The sequence below is a fragment of the Protopterus annectens genome, chromosome 1.part1, assembly GCF_019279795.1.
Source record: "Protopterus annectens isolate FY-2018-M chromosome 1.part1, PAN1.0, whole genome shotgun sequence".
In the NCBI taxonomy this organism is placed as follows: domain Eukaryota; kingdom Metazoa; phylum Chordata; order Ceratodontiformes; family Protopteridae; genus Protopterus; species Protopterus annectens.
This window is the reverse complement of record NC_056726.1, coordinates 997522147-997543228: the sequence shown is the minus strand read 5'-3', so window position 1 is coordinate 997543228 and position 21082 is coordinate 997522147. Positions and strand designations below refer to the sequence as shown.

The window sequence follows — 21082 nt, the reverse complement described above, 5'->3', positions numbered from 1 at the left end:
AAGATACTGGGGAAGCTTTCCTGTCTAGATTAGCACCTGGTTTTGGGATTCCGCACAGGAGTTCAGGAGATTTCTTTTGCACCTCACCTGTTTGCAGCACTCAAGAGTTCTTGTTTAAGTGTTAGGAAGAGGAATCGGAAAGATACCTTCACCACATAACAGGGGCAGCTTTTTAGTCCTCTGGAACAAAGCTGATCGAGCCCAGGCATTAGAATGAACAGCATTCTTGGTACAGCAGATATAGATGCCTCCTTTACTGGGGTATGTTTCAACCCATAAGGTTACCTCTATCATTTCTAAGCTTCTGTGATGGACACTGAAGGTTTGAGCACAGAGAAAACCTGTGGTCAACATCATCCTGAAGCTGAAAGGGTCACTGATGACTTGATCCAAGAACATACACCCCAAAGTGGTCAACACAGTTGCACCAATGTCACAGGAACTAAGTTCTGTGTGAACTCACCTTTGAGACTAAAACTCATCACCATGGACATACAAGTAGAAAATCTTGATGAAACTGAAGACAAATTCAGACTTTGGGCCACAGCAGTACGATGGCATATTCACTGGCTCCAAAACACCAGCAGGCAGAAATAGTCCCATAGAAGGTTCAGACAAAGCGGGAAGGAGACCTTCTCTTGCCATACTGTATACATAAGTGGAACAGGAAGAGAGATTATGCAACTCTGTTTGTACCTTGACCCTTGCAGTCATTATCTTGTCCATGAAAGGAGGGACTGCAGTGAGACCTGGAAGAACACAATGACAATTATGGAAAGTCTAGTATCTAGATAGCGCTTTCTGTGAAAACACTGCTTATTCTTAACAGGAGGATAGTAGTCCTTGACTACCAAAAATTCCAGCAGAGACCTGCCCAAGATAAAAATAAAACCCCTTTTAATAAATAAAAACTATCTTTCTTGTACACTGCAGACTTAAGAAACATCCACACAAGGTTGCTTTAAAAGCAGGGGGAAAGGTGTCGATATTCCTTACTGCATTCACTGCCATCTGCCTTCCTTACTTTGCTTTCTTGACCTTAAATTAAGCGGTAAACCCTTTGAGAATCAATTTATACTTTTTCTCCTCTAAGGTTCTACAGTCAGCTGCGTCACACAAGTCATGATCTGCACCTACTTGCTCTACCCTAGACACATGATACACAGAATTCCCTGCTGAAGACACTGGTGCCTGTGTCCATATTTGATACAATTATGGAACCCTGAGGCCTGCTTCATTTCCACAGAAAAAAACCCTCAGCAAATTCATAAAACATAAGGAAAAGAACATACAAGTACAACCTTGAAACACAGCCAAGAGACCAAAAACTGACTGACAACTCAAAAACCACATTAAAAGTATGAAAACTGACATAAAAAGTCAAAATAAGTTAACTTGATTAGGTGTGAGGAACGAATTGATAAATTCCTTGCTACTTCAACAAATACTGTTCACAAATCCACAGAAACAAAAAATCAGATATGAATATCTTTAAAAATTAAAAAGGTATGAAAACCTGCATACAAGTTTCCAAAAATCACAACAAATGAGCCTGGAAGCACCTCTTAATGCAAACTACAATGACGAAAATAAGATCTGGAGGTGGGGATCAGTGGAGCATTATGGAAGCTGGATGAGTTTGTAAGCCTGGGAGTGTCTTGAAGATGCCAAGCAACTTGTCTGTGGCATACAAGTCACTACTATTGAATTGAATGGACTGAAACGTCAGATCTGTGTAGAACACGGAGATCTCAACTGTGCTGTTTGCGAAGTGTTTTTCATGGATTAAAATTAATTATGATTAGTTACAGTTCTTACAAGCGCACACCAGAGATTCTAATTATAGTTGCAACTAAAGTAGATCAAGAAGCTTAACCACATCACCCAATACTGGTGGGAGTCCAGCAATGTCTCCCAATGAAACACACAGACTTATCTTCTGGCACCAAAGCAGAGTGCACTACTCTGAACCACATACACTTCCTACATGTTTAATGTTACAACATCAAAGTTATGTATAATGTAGCTAGAACATCAATAAATGGCAAAAAATGTACTTAAGTACAAGTTTAAATGAGTATGACTGAATATTTATGTATACAAAGATAATTAAACTATGTATAGCAATTGTGTTAAGAACATCTTAAGACTGTTAAATTATTTTCAAATATTGAAAAACACTAGAATAACCTTCCTGGTTAGATGGGGTGATAAGTTAAGAGTATAATATCACACAATAGTACGTTGGATGCAATTTAAGATGACTGGAAATTTTCCCCATAGTAAGAGTAATTTTTGCTAGAATATCAACATTTGAAATAAGGAGGTTAAGGTTGATTGAAACAAAAGGCATCTTATATTGGATGGCTTGGTAGTTATCTATGGGGAGTGGGACACCCATTAGCAATACTAACTGAAATTGCTTATAGTTAACTAATAGGTTCTTAAGAGACTGGTGGTAATATTTTCATGAACCACTAGGGTACTGTACTCTTCAGCTATAAAGAAAATTATGTGTGTATAAATACATACATGCATATACACACAAAGTTCATAGTCTATTTTGGGATTCAAATTATAACAAATCATGTAAGACTGGACTGTTTAAACACACACACACACACATATATATATATATAAAAAGTGTGGAAATGTTTATGCTCACTGTTAACAGAAAGATATTTGAAAAATAAATATGGAAAATAATGCTTCCACAGACAGATGAAATGATTTGTTGTTTTATAAGTTTAGATACATTACACAATCTGCATTTAAAGGGCTCGTATCAATAAGTTATGTACTCACCATAACGATCGATGTATGCAGTCCATCTCGCCTCACATTCTTCCCTGTGGGTTCAGAGCCGAATATCGGCTCTGACTCGGCCTATTTTACTAGCTCAAAAGTCTCTGATTGGTTGGGCTAAGGGGGTATCCCACAGTACACTGCTCCATATCCCCAGATCTAGTTTGCTGCGAACAACATAATTACTTCATACACACATTGCATCCATAGAAACAAAAAACTATTCAAAGGGACTCTGCAGGAGACAACCTAACTTCCAAATCCTCCAGGCAGGGGGAAGGCAGTAGGGTAAGTAAGAATGTGAGGCGAGATGGGCTACACACATCGAACGTTATGGTGAGTACATAACTTCTTGATGTTATGTAGTCCTATCTCGCCTACATTCTTACCCGTGGGACAGCATCCCAGCACCTACATCCTGGGTGGCTCATAGGAAAATACTCCTGAAAACTGTGGAGCCAAAGGAAGATCTGACCCTGGAAACCACGTCCAATTTGCAATGAGAAACAAAGGTGTGAGGAGAAGCCCAAATGGCTGCAGCACATACATCATCCATTGACCATCTAGATTGATAGGCTGTGGAGACCGCTCTTGTGGAATGGGCTTTTACTGGAAAAGGCAAATTTTTACCTGCTGTCTGACAGATGGAGATACAGCTGGCTATCCAACTAGAGAGACCTTGGATACCGGAGAACCAAATCGGTTTTCCGAAAAGGAGACGAAGAGTTGGTCAGATTTCCGGATATCTTTTGTCTGGTGTAGATAGAAGCATAATTGTCTATACACATCCAATTGGTGAAATCTGAATTCTGCCTTGTTAGAAAAGTTGGGGAAGAAGACCGGCAGCTCAATAGACTGATTCATATTAGACACAGAAGCCACTTTGGGAAGGAATGATGGGTTTGGTCTAAGAGAGACCCTATCTTTATGGAAGAACAAATATGGGGGTTTGATGGAGAGGGCTTGAATTTCAGAGACCCGCCTTGCTGAAGTGACTGCTGTTAAAAATGCTGTTTTCCATGTTAAAAATTTTAACTCGCAGGTAGCTGCAGGCTCGAATGGTGGTAGAGTAAGAGTAAGGGCTTGTTTAATTCACAGGTAGCTGCAGGTTCAAATGGTGGTAGAGTAAGAGTAAGGGCTTGTTTAACTCACAGGTAGCTGCAGGTTCAAATGGTGGTAGAGTAAGAGTAAGGGCTTGTTTAATTCACAGGTAGCTGCAGGCTCGAATGGTGGTAGAGTAAGAGTAAGGGCTTGTTTAATTCACAGGTAGCGGCAGACTCAAAGGGTGGAAGAGTAAGAGTAAGGGCTTGTTTAATTCACAGGTAGCGGCAGGCTCAATTGGTGGTAGAGTAACAGTAAGGGCTTGTTTAATTCACAGGTAGCGGCAGGCTCAAATGGTGGTAGAGTAAGGGCTTGAACAAAACTGAGGTCCCAGGGCATGACAAGTTGGGATACTGGGGGACGAAGTAATAGAGTACCTTTAAGGAATGCTTTACATAGTCTGTGTGCCATAAGGCTAGGTTCATTAGCTACATGGAAGTTTGTTATAGCTGCCAGCTGAACTTTGATGGTGGCTGATGCGGACCCTTGATAGAACAGCATAGACAAACTCCAGAATCTAATCAATTGGAGCCGTGTAGGGATCAATGCCTCTAGAATAAGCCCAGATAGAGAACCTTTTCCATTTGCTAGAGTAGATTTTTCTAGTGGATGGTTTATGAGAGGACGATAATATATGGACCACTTCTGGGGAAAAATTGTAACGTCTGACTAACGATGGAAGTGGAGTAGCCAGGCTGTCAACCAGAGTGTCCTCAGTGAGGGGTGGAACTGTCCCGACACGTGCGCCAGTAAATCTGGAAGAGGTTCCAGAATCCAAGGAGTGTCCACAATGTAAGGTTGAAGGAAGGGGAACCATACCTGACGAGGCCAGTGTGGGGCAATCAGAATCATTCTGCTTCCCAAGGACTGGGCTTTCTGAATCACCCTTGAGAGAAGGGGAAATGGAGGGAAAGCATAAGGCAGACCGGAGGGCCAATTGTGAGCCAGAGCGTCCCTGGGTGATTCCCCCAGTGGGGGGATCAGTGAGAAGTAGTTAGTGCATTTCGCATTGAGAGGGCTGGCAAAAAGGTCACAGCAAGGCTGACCCCATCTGCTGAAGATTCACTCTGCAGCCAGGCGATTCAGGGACCACTCGTAGGGCATAAGAAACCCCCTGCTTAGCTTGTCCGCTATTACATTGGTCTTCCCCGGAATGTGCGTTGCCACCAAAAAAACGTTGGGAAGCTATTGCCCAATGCCACACCCACATGGCCTCTCTGCATAGTGGGTAAGATTGGGTTCCCCCTTGCTTGTTGAGATACCACACTATTGACATGTTGTCTGAGTGTATCGCAATAGTCCCTAGAGGAAGAACTTCTTGAAGTGCCTGCAACGCAAGAAACACTGCTCTCATCTTCAGGACGTTTATGTGCAAATGTATCTCGTGCTCCTGCCATGTGCCTTGGACCGTCCTGCCGAGATAATGCCCCCCCCCACCCCATCTGGAAGGCGTCCGTGGTCACCGTGGCAACATGGACGGGTGGAACAAAGGGCTTTCCCCCCGTTCAAGTTGTTGGGGCACAGCCACCAACAGAGGTCCTGCTTGCACCTGTCTGTGATTAAGATGGGATAGCGTAAGTCTTTGGAGAGACCACTGGACAAAGAGGAGCCATTGAAGAAGTCTCATGTGTAATCTCACTAGAGGGACCAACATGACAGTCGCCGCCATGGTACCTAGGAGTTGTAGAATCGGTCTTGCCTTCGCATGTCTCAGGGGCATCAGCGCGAGTATTTGTTGTTGCAACCCTGTGATCCTTTCTTGTGGTAAGAATGCTCGCATTCGAATAGTGTCCAACTCTGCGCCTATAAAGGTGACACTAAGGGCAATAAGGCAGATTTTTTCCAGTTTATTGTTATGCCTAATCGGTGACATAGACTGATGGTAGCGTCCCTGGTCTGAACTAGTTGATGCCTGGTGGGGGCGGTAAGGAGCCAGTCATCCAGGTACGGAAACACCTGGAATCCTTGACTTCTCAAGTGAGCCGTCAACACTGCCATACACTTGGTGAACACCCTGGGGGCTGTGGTGAGACCAAAGGGCAAGGCTCGAAACTGGAAGTGACTGGCTCCCAGCCGGAAGCGTAGGTGACACCTGGATGCCCTGTCCATTTTGGCATGGTAGTAAGCATCCTTGAGGTCGATGGAGCACATCCATACTTCCTCTCACAACAATGGGAAAATCAATTGTAGAGTGACCATACGGAATTTGGACTTGTGTACGTAATTGTTGAGTTGACTGAGATCTAGTATGGGTCCCAGGTCCCCTGTTCTTTTCGGCACCAAAAAAAATCTTGAGTAAGTCCCTAATCCGATTTGGTCTGAGGGGACTAGTTGGATGGCTCCTTTTTCTAGCAGCTGAGATATCTCTGAGGCTGCTTGATCCCTTTGACTGGGTGGAATGTCTGGGATTTTTCTTATTGGAGGGGGTACTGAAGAGAATGGAATGAGGTAACCTCCAGAAGTTATCCTTAATACCCATCGGTCCTGGGTAATGTTTTCCCAGGCTTCCGGATACAAGGAAATTCAAACCCCCCCCCCGACTGGCTCCGGATAAGCATCATCTGGCACACACTCATGAATGAGAGTATGGGGAGCCACGGAAGGAGTCGCGGTCTCCAGAATTGCGGGGACCCCCTCTGCCTCTGGAGCGATGTCTCCCTGAATAACCCCCCCCCCCTCCCCTGCCTCTGGAGGGGGGTTCACCTTGTGCGGCAGGAAAAAACCTTTGTGATTTCTTGAACCACATCTTCTCCCCCAGCTGGGCCTTGGGATAAGGCCTAGATGGAAGGGAAAAACGGACCCCTACGGCAGACAGGGTCTTTCCCTCTTGCTCACACCTGGTGAGGGTGTCTTTCACTTTGGTCCCAAACAAGGAGGAACCATCAAATGGGGCATCAGTGAAGGAAGACTTGAAGGCCTCCGCGAAGTGACACAGGCACAGCCAGGCTTGCCTTCTAAGGGCGACCCCTGAGCTGGCCGCCCTACTCCCTCCCTCGGCCGCATACGAAATGAGTCGCATGGACGAGTTTGGGATGGAGTCGAGGGTAGAAACCTGTGCGTTAACTGTCTGAGCCACCGCCTCAGGTATGTCACCCGCAAGAGTATCTCCCAGCTCTTTGAGGAGATCTCTCTGGAGTCGAGTGAAATGAGACAAGTAATTCAGCGACTGTAAAGTGAAGGTTGCTGAAGACAGGGTAGGCTTCCTGTACCAGTCCATAGTCCTAGACTCTGTTAGGAGGATGGACCGATGAGGAAGACTGCAACTTCCTTCTGGGTGGCTGCCGCCGCCACCACCATGACATCTACAGGGACTCCCTTTGACAAACTTTTCCCTGAGGGGCGGAGAGAAATTTGTTGGGACGCCTGGGTATGGGCTCCACAGAATCAGGGTTTTCCCACACCCTTCGACAAATAAGGTCAAGAAGTTCATTGAAGGGTTTCGACACCCAGGAGGCGGAGGGTTGAGCACCAAAAGCCTTAAGGAATACTAACTTCTCCTTGGAAGGAGTTTTGGAAGGCCACTCTCCTCTTTGTTTCAGTATCTCCAGGATATCAGAGAAGGAAACATCATCAGAGGAAGACTTGAGGGATCCTTCCGATTCCTCGAGGACAGTATCAGAAGTGAGAGACTCGTCCTGGGAGTCTATGTGCTTCCTCTTGCACAATTTCTTTCTGGGAGGTTCCTCAGGCACTGGCTCTGAGAGACCTTCAGAAAGTGGGAGACCGCTCGTGGGGTTGTCCTTAGGGCCTGGTGCTCTACTGTCCAAGGTTAGGTGAGTGTCAGAAACTCTCGCCGGGGTGGTAGGGGATGGAATGACAGACCTGGATGATGTAGCTGATGATCTAGCCAGCGCACTCCGCATGGCCTCGAAGGCAGGTCCGTCCCCCCCCCCCCCGAGTCAGAGGACCGACCCCCAAGGCCACGACCGGGGCCCCCTGAGCCGATGCACCAAGTGGGAGACTTGGAAAAGACAGATGTCCCGAAGTATCCCCTTTGGGCCTGACCGAGGAGACCCGAGTCTCGAACCCTGTGGAAGGAACCAATGTGGTCGGAGCAGAGGTCGGCACCGATAAACCCAAGGGAGGTATCGGAGCCAGAGCAGGAACATAACTCGGAGCGGAACATACCGGCTCCGACGACAAAGATGTGCTCACTGGAGGAATCATCGAAACAGTCATAGGAACCGGCTCCGGAGCCGACTGTGTAGGAGCCGAAAACAACTTGGCCAACACCAGCGACTGCAGGAGCCTCTGCACTACCCTATCAACATCCAAATCAGAAAGCCTAGAGGATTTGGAGGAGATGGATGGAGACTGGGATCTCTTATCTGGTGAACCATGCCTCACACTAGGCGACTGGCTCCGAATGGGTTCGAGAATAATAGGAGCAGATGCCGATTCAGTTAACACGGATACCTCCTGCGGCCTTGAGGACAGTGGAACCAAGGAAGCAGAGTCCAATATAGTAATCTTCTCCGGAGGGTCCGAAGATGCAGATGGAGCCGGAGACCTTTTCTTGGACTTAGAGGCTTTAGATTTCGACTGAGAACTGGAAGCAGAGTCTATAGCTTCCTCAAAATATAGTTTAAGCAGTCCCTTTAAAATCAATTTGTTTTTCCTCTCTTGGAGCACCCTAGGACTGAACGCGTGGCAAAAGCTACACGACTCCTGTAAATGGATGGCTCCAAGGCAGTAAACACACACACACACACACACACACACACACACACACACACACACACACACACAGTACCCATCTGTGATGGACATTTTATATCCGCATTTGGAACATTTTTTAAAGCCAGAAGGCTTATGTTCCTTCTGATCCTTAGACATGATCTGCTAACTCTAGAGAACAGTTAACAAAACTTTTCAAAACGGGTGGGAAAGCCCACAAAAGTACACTAAAAAACAGTACTACACAGACTCAGCGAACCCCTAAATAAACGATTATCAACAAATATGACACCACTACAAGAACCTCTAACTAAAACGGTTCTTAAGACAGCACAGAGAACAAACACACGAAAAATATCAGACTAGGGGAGGACTAGGTCCTCTAACTAAAACTGGCCTAGCCCGTGGGAACAGTCAGGGATACCACAAACAACAAGAAACACACAATCACAGCGACAGCAGCAAGATATAGCTATTAAAATAGCTTTTGGGTATAAAGTAACCAATTTCTCAAGAGAAATAAATCAAAATAAGGCACTTAGCCACAGCCAAGCGAGACCACTTGCTCTACAAGCAGCAAACGAGATCTGGAGATATGGAGCAGTGTACCATGGGATACCCTCAGCCCAGCCAATCAGAGACTTTTGGGCTAGTAAAATAGGCAGAGTCGGAGCCAATATTCGGCTGGCTCCGAACCCACGGGTAAGAATGTAGGTGAGACAGGACTACATAACATCGTATGTTTCTACACCGCATGTTTTGCTGAAGCATACCAAATATGGTTTTATTTCAGTTGAAAGCAGTGCCTGGATTAGATCCTACTATTTTAACTGCAGTCAAACTTAAATAAGATCTTCCTAAAATGTTAAACCTGCTTTATTATGAGTTTGGTTTTGTATAAAAAAAAAAATGCAGCCCTAGCAATATCATCCACTGGATACTCTCTGGCAGTAAAGCAGGGCATCAATGCTTGGGTGGGATAATGCTAACGATAGTGGCATTGAGGTATGAAATTGACTACAGCACAGGTGACCAGACTGCAAAACACAAACACTTTGGGCACCTGAAAGTGCAGACAGATAGGATATCCCTTGGGGGGGTGGGGTGTCACATGTAGGTTGCTGTACCCGGGGGAAACAACAACATAGTACTTGCTGTGGGAGGGCTGGGTCATTCTGCTAATGCCAACCCCTTGCGGTAATGAAAGGCAGTGCACCACTGATGCGCCACTAAGTGCCCCATCCATGGTATGTCACTGGGTAGGTGCAACAAGTAGGGCTAAAAAAGAAAAAAACCCAAGCCACTGCTGATGACTGCCTAAATGATATCCCCTTTCAATGCCACTGGTGAAGGGGAAATAATGGGCTAACTGATCAAGAGGGAGCTGACAACTGCCAGGCAGTGTGGGTAAAGCGTAACAGACAAAAAATGTGGGTATTACAATAAAATGCTTTTATGTATATTACAGTGTTTGCTCAGAATGATCCAGTGCTGCATATCTGAGCATGATGGCAGATGCAAAATCATATGTTCAGTTGTTAATTTGTACTAGCTTACAACAAAGGTAATAACAAAACTTACGGACTCACCACCCCCTCATACAATAATATCAATGCACCTTTTATTTCCTGTTGTGGAATAATGACAACAATTATAAAATCGGGGAAAAAGTACCATTGTTTATTTTTTTATTTATCTATCATTTGTTAACCTTTTGCGGCCACAACCTAAGCCACGAAGCACAGACAAGAATGTTAAGTTACACAACAGCAGAAACATTACAAGCAACAGCAGATATTTCAAAGGTAAAAACAAAACATAATGCAACACACTAATTAATGAGCAGTAACATTACAACAGGCAGTAGATATTTCACAGACTTACATACCGTTATAAGGAAATGGCAGAACATGCTCATGATTCAAGCTAAGAGGAATACAGCAGTAGTAACAAGTTCTCAGAATTTGAGAAAGAAGATAATTACAGCTTTGTATACATCATCATCCCTCTCCTCCACACTCTTCCACATGGGGAAGAGGTGTTGGGTCAACTGACACCATCTCTCGATTCAAAGTCCCTCTCTTACTTTCAAATGTCATGCCAGACTGTCACAGGTCTTCTCTCACACATGCCATCCATCTCTTTGCTGGTCTCCCTTATTTCTTCTTGCCTTCCTCCAGTCTGCTCCAAATCATCCTCTTCTCCAGACTGTCTTCTGATTTCACCAGATTGCCTTCTGATTTCCTGCACATGTTCCAGAACCATCATATCTGTTCTCTTCGACCTTTTCTGTAATTGAAGCTACTTAGGCTTTTGCTCCGATGTAATTTCTTCATCTGTCTCACAGCGTTAATTCTACCACCCATTTTACACACTTCATCTCAATCAATACATTCCTCAACTGTTCTGGCTTCACTCCACAGGTTTCTGCAGCATACAGTAGTGTTCATACCACTGTTTTGCGAATCTTACTTCTTAGCTTTTTTGGCATTCTTCTGTCACGCGTTATCCTGACACACTGTGCCAGATGGCTGCAGCTCCCCCACCACCACCATTTGTAGCTTTGATCTCCTCATCCAGACTACCCTTCTCAACCATCTCTCCCAGATATTTGCTGCTGTTGACCTGTTCCTCTATTTTCCCTTTGGTCTCAGTCATCTTCTGATAACACCCTTTTGCTGCCACTACAACTGTACTCTGTTTCATCTAGTGTGCCTTCAGGTTTTGCATTCCAGTCTAGCTGAACTCTGATGTAATATATATATATATATATATATATATATATATATATTATATATTCTGGGACTTTGAACCAACACAGGACTGCCCAAATCAGCTTTCCTGGGACCTTATTATAGGCTTTCTCCAAGTCTAGAATTGCCCAGCTGGACTCTTCCGTCATCTCTAGCTTCAACTATCTGGCTCACTGCAAACATCGGGTTGGTTGTGCTGCATCCTAATCTGAATCTGAATTTCTCATTAGCCATCTTACTTTCTACTACTCACCCTCTCCAGAACTTTCATGTAGTGTGACAGAAGTGTGATACCTCTATAGTCACATGTAGTGTGACAGAAGTGCAATACCTTTATAGTCTCATTTGTGTTTGTACATTGGCCACTAGAATGCTTAATTCTCTAGTCATCTGGAATACGCTTTTCTCTCCATATGCTGAGTACCATCTGAACCCATTTCTCCCCAACTCACCCATCACCTTTATCACATCTTATGGGACCTCATCTTAGCCTGCTCCTTTCAATGACTTACATTTTTCTTAGTGCTGATACTGCTTCTTGGGTCAACTCTCTTCTTACATCATTAGGCTGTGTCTGGGGCAGGACAGCTTCTGCAGGGTTTTCCTCTCCTTTTAGAATCAGATGGACCTACTCCTTTGATCCATCTTTGAAGTCCTGTGGACTGGTGAGCAGGTCGTTGCTGGCATCCCATATAAAGGGTGCCTGGCAATCTTCTTAATCTGTCTTTGCCTTGCAATGCGCTAGAGTTTGTGTGTTATATGCAGTGACTTTCCAAAAGCTGGTATAGTGCCTTCTGCTGCTTTGTTCTTTGCTTCTGCAACATTTCTCTTAGCCCCGGGTGTGTTAGCCAACCAGTATTCCATCTTAGCCTGGTCCAGCTATTCTGTCTCCACTTTTTCCTGCACTCCTTTCTTTTTATGACCATCTGAAATTCTGCATTCCACCATCACTACTATAGTTTATTTCACACATATCTCAGTTGCATAGCTCTTCTATAGTCCACACAAATGCTGTTTTTACTGCTACTAACTCCATCTAATTTCTCTTCTTTCTGAGCTACTAGAACTCAAGAGTATTTCCTTGAACTCTCATGCTTTCACTCCAGTTAACTTCCAGGTCTTCAGTCTGGTCTCTGTTGACCTGACAGTCTTCTCTTACCACTGCTTGTAGCAGATTGTGGCAGCTGACTATCACTAGGGATGATGTTGCAAATGCTGATTCTACCCCGATGTTCCTTACTTACTAGGAAGACTACTGCAGTTGCATACTGGCCACTCTCACATGACCTTGTGTAGGTCTCTTTTCGACCCATGTGTTTGCCGCCATCAAACCATTTGCCAAACAAAACTCTGAAAATGGCCTCTCTTTTATTCTTATTGTCCCACCCATGTGGACAAAGGCAGACTTCATATCCTGTTCCGTCTGTCCCAACATTTACATTCCAGTCAGCCATTATCAACAGCAGCTCATGCTGTCCTGCTTTTTTTGTCTAGTACGTCCTGAAACTGCTGCCTGAATGCATGCCTTTCCTTGCCATCACAGTCCTGCTGTGGGGCATTGGCAAGGATTATAAATAATGCCCTCTCATTCCACTGGAGTCTGTTACAAGTCTGTCACCAATTCAAAACATATCCTTCACTACTTTCTTATGCCTCTACCTCACCACAATTCTCACACCATTTCTCACACCATTTCTAGTTTGTCCTCCACGACTAGTAGAACTCTTCCACTGTAAGCATAAGTCCCTGACACAAATCTGAGTTGGCCAGTTTTTGACCCACTTGTCAGGAAATACCAATGCCTGTTTTTGGCAACATATATCACCAAGAGCCAATTTTTACAAAGTCTTATGACTAGCCTTGACATGGTGCACAGTCTGTGACCTGTGTTCTCCTATCTAGACAGTACCGCACACCATATCTGACTGACACCCAGAGTGGTTGGTGTATAGGTTCACAGTTTTATACCAGGCTAACAACCACCAGTGCCTTTATAAGCTTAGCCGTGCAATCCAACCACATCATTTCCCTATGCATCATGGACATTAGGAGAGGCTATGTTAAGTTAGAAACTTTCTACAGGGTTATGTGGGGGGGGGGTATGTTAGCTTGGGTATTAAAACTCTTCCTCTGATAAACACCATCTAGAGTTTGTGCTGATGCCCATAACTTCCATCCATTATAACTAGATGGACGTTCAGAACTCCTCCACACCACCTGCATGTATTTACATCAGTAACTTTTTCGTTACAATTTATTTTATTTTATTTATTTTACATTTGTTAACTGGATTAGTCTGGCTGAGCTTTTGGCTCATTTTCAGCAGAGACCCGGGGAGAAAAGCTCCTCAGCACTAGAAAACAATTTATTAAATTTTAGTAACAATCTAATAATAAAAAATTAAAAATTAATAATAAAAAAGTAATAATAGGATCTTACAAGCAGAGACCTGGAGAGAAAAAAAGCTCCTCTGGCAATTCAATTATACAGAGTATTAACAATTGGCAGACAAGTATGTGAGTTGTTACAAACAAGGTTTTAAACAAATCGGCAGAAGAAAATGCGACTAGTTACAATATTATTTAAGCTGCATAAAAGGATAGACTGACCAGCCCACTCACCTGGTTAACAAACGAATGAGTGAGTACATTTTTTTCTTTTTTCATAAATAAAATAATGCCTCATGGTCAAAGTAATCAATACCGAGGTGACCTTGTAATCTTACATGCAACTGTCAAACCCAAGGCAAACTTACTTTCTCTCCTTCTTCAGCCGGCGAGTAATCTTCTGTACCTGGTTCAATCGATTTAGAAGTTTCTCGTTTACCTAACAGAAAGCATAAAAGAAAAAACAAGAAACATGAAAGCAGCTTCATCTGAAAAAAAAAAAAAAAAAAAAAAAAGGCTCAGCTAATGTATGAAAACTCTTTGCTTCCGTTTTCTCTGCATACCCATGATCTCAAACCTCATTCTTTCTCGAATCCTTGTGCAAACAAGAGGTCTTTCATCTCACCTTGCATCCTAAGTTTGCCATCTTCTAGTTGGCAACAATTCCACAACCCGAACTACAGCAAACGTAGTCTCCTTTACCTAGTCACTTTATTCCTCATGCTTGTTCAGTTACATTACGTTTTGCCTAGCACTGCCACAAATATCTCAATTTACTTCCATTTGAAAATTTTCCCCAACTATCACCTATGTCTGCCCACTGACTGTTCAGTCTTGTCTGTAGCCATCTATGGAACTCAGCTCATACTCACAGCCTTTACATTGTACACCTATTAAAAAATTCATGGGATTTTCTCAGTATACACATTATGGGAGAAGAACATCACTTAAACAGATCCACAACATTGATAGTTAAAGTCTATACCTAGGCAAGAAGGGATGGAAATGCTTTCTGACATCATATGTAGCAACACCTGCTTTTCCAACGATAAAGTCAAGTTGATTACAGACTTCATGGGGCTGGTATAGGACGACGACTTCCTATTTTCTGAGAGAGAGAGTATTTTAAACAAAACAAGGGAGTAGCAATGGGAGCTTTGTGTGCTCCTATATATGCTAACCTGGTGCTATATATGAAGATCTATGTACGTTTTTTGGATAACATCTTTGTTTTATGGACAGGGACTGAAGCAGATATCAAAAAATGTATAGAATATTTAAATGGTTTGTCAGTTTTTTTGAGATTTACTTATGCTAGCAGTAAAGAAGGCATAAATTACTTAGATACCTACATTCAAAGCACAGAGAAGGGTTTTAAATCTAATATCTATAGAAAACCCACATTTAGTAATACATATTTGGAGTTGACTAGCAGCCACCCGCTCTCAAAAAATATTGTAAAAGGGCAATTAGTACGGGCAGCCCGGATGACATCTAAGGCAGGAGATGTGAATAAAGAATTAAGAAGGGAGGTAAACATGTTTTATGAAAGAGGTTACCCTAGGAATAGTAGAAGATAGTTTAAAGTATGTAGAAATGCAGTGAGGTAAAAAAAATACAAGTCATTATTAGGTAGTGTATTAAATGAAAAAGAAACCCCCAAAGAAGAAAACTATTTTGAGACCGCTCTGGTAATACCCTATGGTGGAAAAGCTAATCAAGTCAGGAAAATCATAGAAGGTAACTGAAATATTTTAAAATGTAACCCCCACATTATATTCATGTATAGGACCAAAACCTTTACATGTACTTAAAACTGGAATCAACATTAAGAAATCTTTGTAATGAAACACATGGGGTAGTTATAATAGTAAACTAAATAAAAAGGGTATAACTAAATGTGGTAGATGTTCACAGTGCAAATATATAACTGAGGTAAAGGAAATAACCCTGGAAAACATGTTAGGGTCTGAAGTGACTTTTATGAGTGGTACAGGGCTATTATATTTAGCAAAATGTAAATCCTGTCTAGTTTATTATGTAGGAAAACTGAGAGCCACCTTAGGGACAGGGTGTATGAGCATCAATATCAAACATCAACAAGAAAATTAAATAACACCCTATATAAACATTCTACGAGTTGTCCCAGTTTCACAAATTATTTTTTTGGAATACTAGAACAGGTCCTTGCAAACCCTGGGAGGGTGACTATAGACCAGTTATAGAAGAAATGGAATTGAAATGGCAAATAAAACTATATGCCATGCAAGCACCAGGTTTGAATAAAATTATTTCCCTCAAACATGTAACTAAATAAGAAAGACAATATATGCTGCAAGTAAAAAACAAAAAATATAAAAAACATAGAATTTATTACAGAAAATACACAAAGTGTTGGTTATATTAATAAAAAAGTATTCTCAATGTATGTCACAACTATTTATTAGTTGACTGTTTTTATTGAATTTCTACCTGTAAAATGTAATTTTTTTTAAAATGGTACCTTTAAAAGCTAGGAATTACATCATTAACTAATTACTTATTTAAATGTGCTGGTGAAATCTATCTAATGATTCTGATGAAGTCCCAGTTAATGGGGATGAAAGCACTCAATCTGTGTTTTAACATATTTTAATTGTTTATTAAAATTTGACTTTTTAATCTTGGTTCTATCTGGTCCTGCTGATTACAGTGTACTCCTCTGGATTTTTGGTAAATCTTTTTAAAAGACTGAATGATCCCAGCTAACACCTTGTTTTCTTATTCACAGACACACACACACACACACACACACACACACACACACACACACACACACACACACACGTTTCTGCACTTCTTTTATTAGCAGGGAAAATAGTTGTTGGGAATAAAGGAAGACCCTCAAAGCTTCTAGGAGGAATACAAGGTTGGGAGGAACCACTCTGCAATGATGCTGGCAGATAGCAAACAGGATTAATGCTATGAGCTGTTGATGAAACACTTCATGTACTCCAGTGTTTGATCCCCTAAGCTTCCATTTGCCTTTTGTGCGATTCTAAGCAAATCAATTAACTAAACAGTGCTCCTGATAAACACTGAAACAAGACAATGTTCAGTGGAAATACTCTAACAAAAAATGCTTTTGTACTGAATTTGGAATAAAATGATGAAAAAGGCATTGGTCATCACTGTGTAGCTATGAGAAAGTTAAGAAGAGACCAGAGGAAGCTAGTGGTTTATTTTTTTTTTATCTGTTTTAATCTAGCTGCCAACCAGGAGAGACTGGGGTTTCTGCATTGAAATGTCTGTCAGTCTTTCCCTTACTTGGAAAGTACATAGCTAAAAGATGTCCATTTATCTATACAACCCATTTCAAGAGGATCAATGCTCGTCTGCACAGACATCTGTAGGAAGGAGCCCCAACCCTGTGTGCTGGCATAGCACATTACAATGATATGTTACATTAACTTTAAATATGTATTCCTTACTTTGTTACATTAACTTTAAATATGTATTCCTTACTTTGTTGCAACAACCTCAACATGTCAGAATTTTGATGAAATGGTCTGATCAGCTAGACTGCACATATCCTGAAAATACACCTTCACACAAAGATCACAATAAATGATTAGACATTAAACAAGCACAGAGCTCAGCAAACCTTGACTATTTGCCTGTGCTTCGTAGTGTTTCTGCTGAACCCAGTGCCATCCGGGCAAAGATAACTTCCCAAACTGTATTACTGCACTTATTTTTCACCGTTTAAGCCATCTTGGTTTGTATTTTGCAATTTTCTGTGCATTTAAAGAATATTTTTTGCTACAAAATCGCCTTTTACCCTGTTTGGTACTCTTCTGTCTTGCATTGTCTTATAGAGGGACGATTTAGCTAGGGAATACGTTATTTGTTGTTTGCACAGGACGGTTCTTTTTTTCTGTACTTCTGCATTAAGATAACCAAGGTCATCTAATGGCAGAAGGTGTTTGCCTGGTTTATCTGAGCTGAGAAGCACTCCAGAGTTTCTCAAAGTGCAGTTGATTTACTGGTCAGAGGGCTCAAAAACTAGATCTCGTTTTCATTTCTCCTATAAATTATCTATGTTTGAACAGCGTTGGGCTCATTTCCACGGAGCTCAGCAAACCTTGGCTACTTGCCTGTGCTTCAAGAAGTGTTTTCACTGAAACCAGTGCCATCCAGGCAAAGATAAGCTCCCAGACTGTGTTATATACTTATCCACTGTTTAAGTAATCGCTGCTTGTATTTTTGCTGCTTGTATTTTGCAATTTTCTGAGCAGTTAAAGTGTATTTTTGCAACAAATCACCTTTTCTCTTTTACTGCTTGGTACTTAACTGTTTTGTCTTGCATTGTGTGGTGTTAAGCTCAGAGTAGCCAGCTTGCACGTCAGATAGTGCTTGGATATGGTATTAGCGCTATCCAACAGCGTATCCTAGTATTATTCAACTCTAGTCCCTAACCCTAGACACCACTCTAGACTACCTCTAAAACTTAGCTCTCAAATCCTAATAGCCCACTTTAATACAAGTCTGGATAACATGGATATGCAATTTCCAAAGGTCTCAATTGCCAGCTTACTATATATAAAGGCATCCTGAGACAATCTAGCAGCCGATTCATGTTCAGACAACATTTTAATCCTTAATGAAACCAACGCAGTATGCAAGAGATGTACATACACATACTTCCTTGGAGGCAAAAATCTCACTTGCAAACAAGGTTGTCAAGAACATACACATTACATTCACCACACAGTGTCCACCACACATACAGACCCATCTTGTGCTGTGGCACTAAAAAGCCATCTCCCCAAACCTCAAGTACTTTCCAAGCCTGTAAACAACATCTATCCTCAGCAATCTCTACAAACCAAAAGCAACACCAACCCTCACAAATAAGCCAACACAAAATGGATCCCCGAAAACAAAGCCCATAAGGCAAGCAAAGAATTTACCCAGGACTCATCATAGGGGACTCCCAATGTATGACACATAGAAGCCCCACTCACCAGACCAGACAAGGAGAAGATTACAGCTGGAATGAGGTTTGCAAGAAGGCAGGATTTGAATGAGTTAAGTAATGTTTGACTGACCATGATTGGGTAAGTTCTAAGTGACATATAATGTTTGCAACTTAAGGGGTTGGGAGGGTGGCCTAATGGTTAAGGTGTTTGCCTTGCAAACACAAGGTGCAGGGTTCGAGTCTCACAAGGGATAATTGGCTAGGCTTAAAATGGCTCGCAAGGGCAGTTAGCTTAGTACTAATCTATGAATCTATGAGTATGGTATGTGATGTAAAATGCTTGCAACTGGGATTACTTCAACATTGTTGGTTTTCATTTATATAAACGTGCGGTTCTTAAATCATCACCTATGTATTTCTTGTGTTAAAAAGGAAAAGATTACAGTTGCTTATTTGCAGCCAGGATCCGCCAAGTTACAAACACTCTCAAGTCTATGCACCACAGTTACCAGTATAATTCTACCATAGTTCATGCAGGTGTAAATGACCGGAGACATTACCTCCCTAAACAATATGAAGAAAGAGACATTAAGGATCACTAACTGCGTCTCAGTCTGCCTTCACCAGGGATGATGCCACAGTATGTACAAAATATGACTGATTAACAATTGTCTCTATTTCTCCTCTCTATGGCTATTCCTACTGGTATTGGTATTTACTTTTGACTGGTGGTGTTTTTCCCACCATATATTAGCTTCCTATTTGGGGGGGTCCTGACATTTGGGGCAAAAAAAACTGATGTAATGGCATCGGCTGCCTGTTTATATACCCATGATGTCATGGAAGAAGCGACAGCATGCGACGCAGAAATACGAAGTTTCTGGTATTCGGGCCGACTGAGGGCTTCCTGCAGGCAGATAACCCAAGTGTGATGACTGCAACAGTGAATACACTCGAACATCTACATTTATGTAAGTGTTCACAACTGTACTTTCCTCTGCCAGTTATCGCCAATAAATTCTGGCCCCCTCTTGCCTTTTGTCTGTATCCCTAATTGCAGTCATCCATATCGGCATATCCTCTTTTCTCCATTCCTGTGTTGGTTTAGTTCTTAGACTACATTTCTTCTACATTATGGATATAATATTCTGCATGGTTAATGTTATTCTCCTTAAGGCCTGCATCCGAAATCCCAGTCTGTCTTTGTTTGTTGAGCATCCCCCCCATGTTCATCATCCCTTTCCACTTTGAATTATAGTTTTCTGATTATATTGTGTATAGAAGACTTAACTGTGTAGCTCTGAAATGCCCCTTCAAATTGGGTAATCCCAATCCACCCTGTTCTACTGGAAGAATCAGTTTATCCCACTTGACTCTTGCTGTCTTCACCTCCTAGATAAAGCCCTTCAGCTCTTTATTAATTGCTATCCACAACTTGACCTCTTGTTGATAATATGCCTGATTTGTGTATAAGACTAAAGAGACTAAAAACATTTTAACTGCTTTAATCTTACTATCAATATCCTTATAACACATCTTCCATTTTCTCAGTTTTTGTATTCTCTTTTGTTTACTCTTCCCACATATCCTTAGCTGTCACACTAGAATCATTTTTTAATCCATACTCCTAAAAGTTTCATTTTATTATGTCCCTATAAATATGGGTATTCCTGAACCAGTTCATTTGTGGGTACTTTTTTTTTTTACTGCTGTTGTCTTTGTTTTAGCTTCATTCATTTTGTATCCTGAAAAGATCTAAAACTGTCTCAAAATGTTCCACAACACTGTATTGTCTTTTTCTGGTTTTGTCAGGTACACAATTTGTTTGTTTGTGTCTTTCGGTTTTTCCCAGTTAGGGGTCGCCACAGCGGAACTCCGGTCCGCTAATGATTGGTAGTTGATTTTTACGTGCAGAGTTACCAGCCCTGACGCACGACCTTCAACGGAGGTACGCCCATTCACGCATGTCTCCACGCAGAAGACGCTCTAGCTGAGAATCGAACCGGACAGCGTCTTACTCTGAGGCGACAACTCTAATATCATCTGCAAATAGGTTTGTCCCGGGGATTACTTCCGTGTCACTATTAGACAGAGGCACAGTAAACTAAACTTTAAAAAGGGCACAGTATACTCAAATCAAGGGGTGGCGTAAGCCAAACACAATCGGGCTAGGCTTATAAATGCCCCAGGGCAGATAGCCTAGTATGAACCTATGAACCTAAACCTACCAAAGCAGAAAATAAAACCCAAAAGGTGTTGCTGCTCTATGCTAGGAACCTTAGCAAGACATTCCACACACTACAAGCTTTTCTCACTCTAGAGAATATGCAGACATCTGTGCCATTTCTGTGACATGGCTTAAAAACACAAAGTACCATAGCAGTGCAAGGCTATAGTAA

At 42.1% G+C, this 21082-nt stretch overlaps 1 protein-coding gene across 4 annotated transcripts in view; it reads right to left on the bottom strand.

Moving 5' to 3' along the window:
* TFPT (TCF3 fusion partner) overlaps positions 1-21082 on the bottom strand; it is a 414773-nt gene that overhangs the window by 293102 nt on the left and 100589 nt on the right. For all 4 annotated transcript variants that reach the window (XM_044079549.1, XM_044079563.1, XM_044079543.1 and 1 more), the window contains exon 3: positions 14092-14162. In XM_044079549.1, the coding sequence (XP_043935484.1) occupies positions 14092-14162 (71 nt within the window). The remainder of the gene's footprint in view (positions 1-14091; positions 14163-21082) is intronic.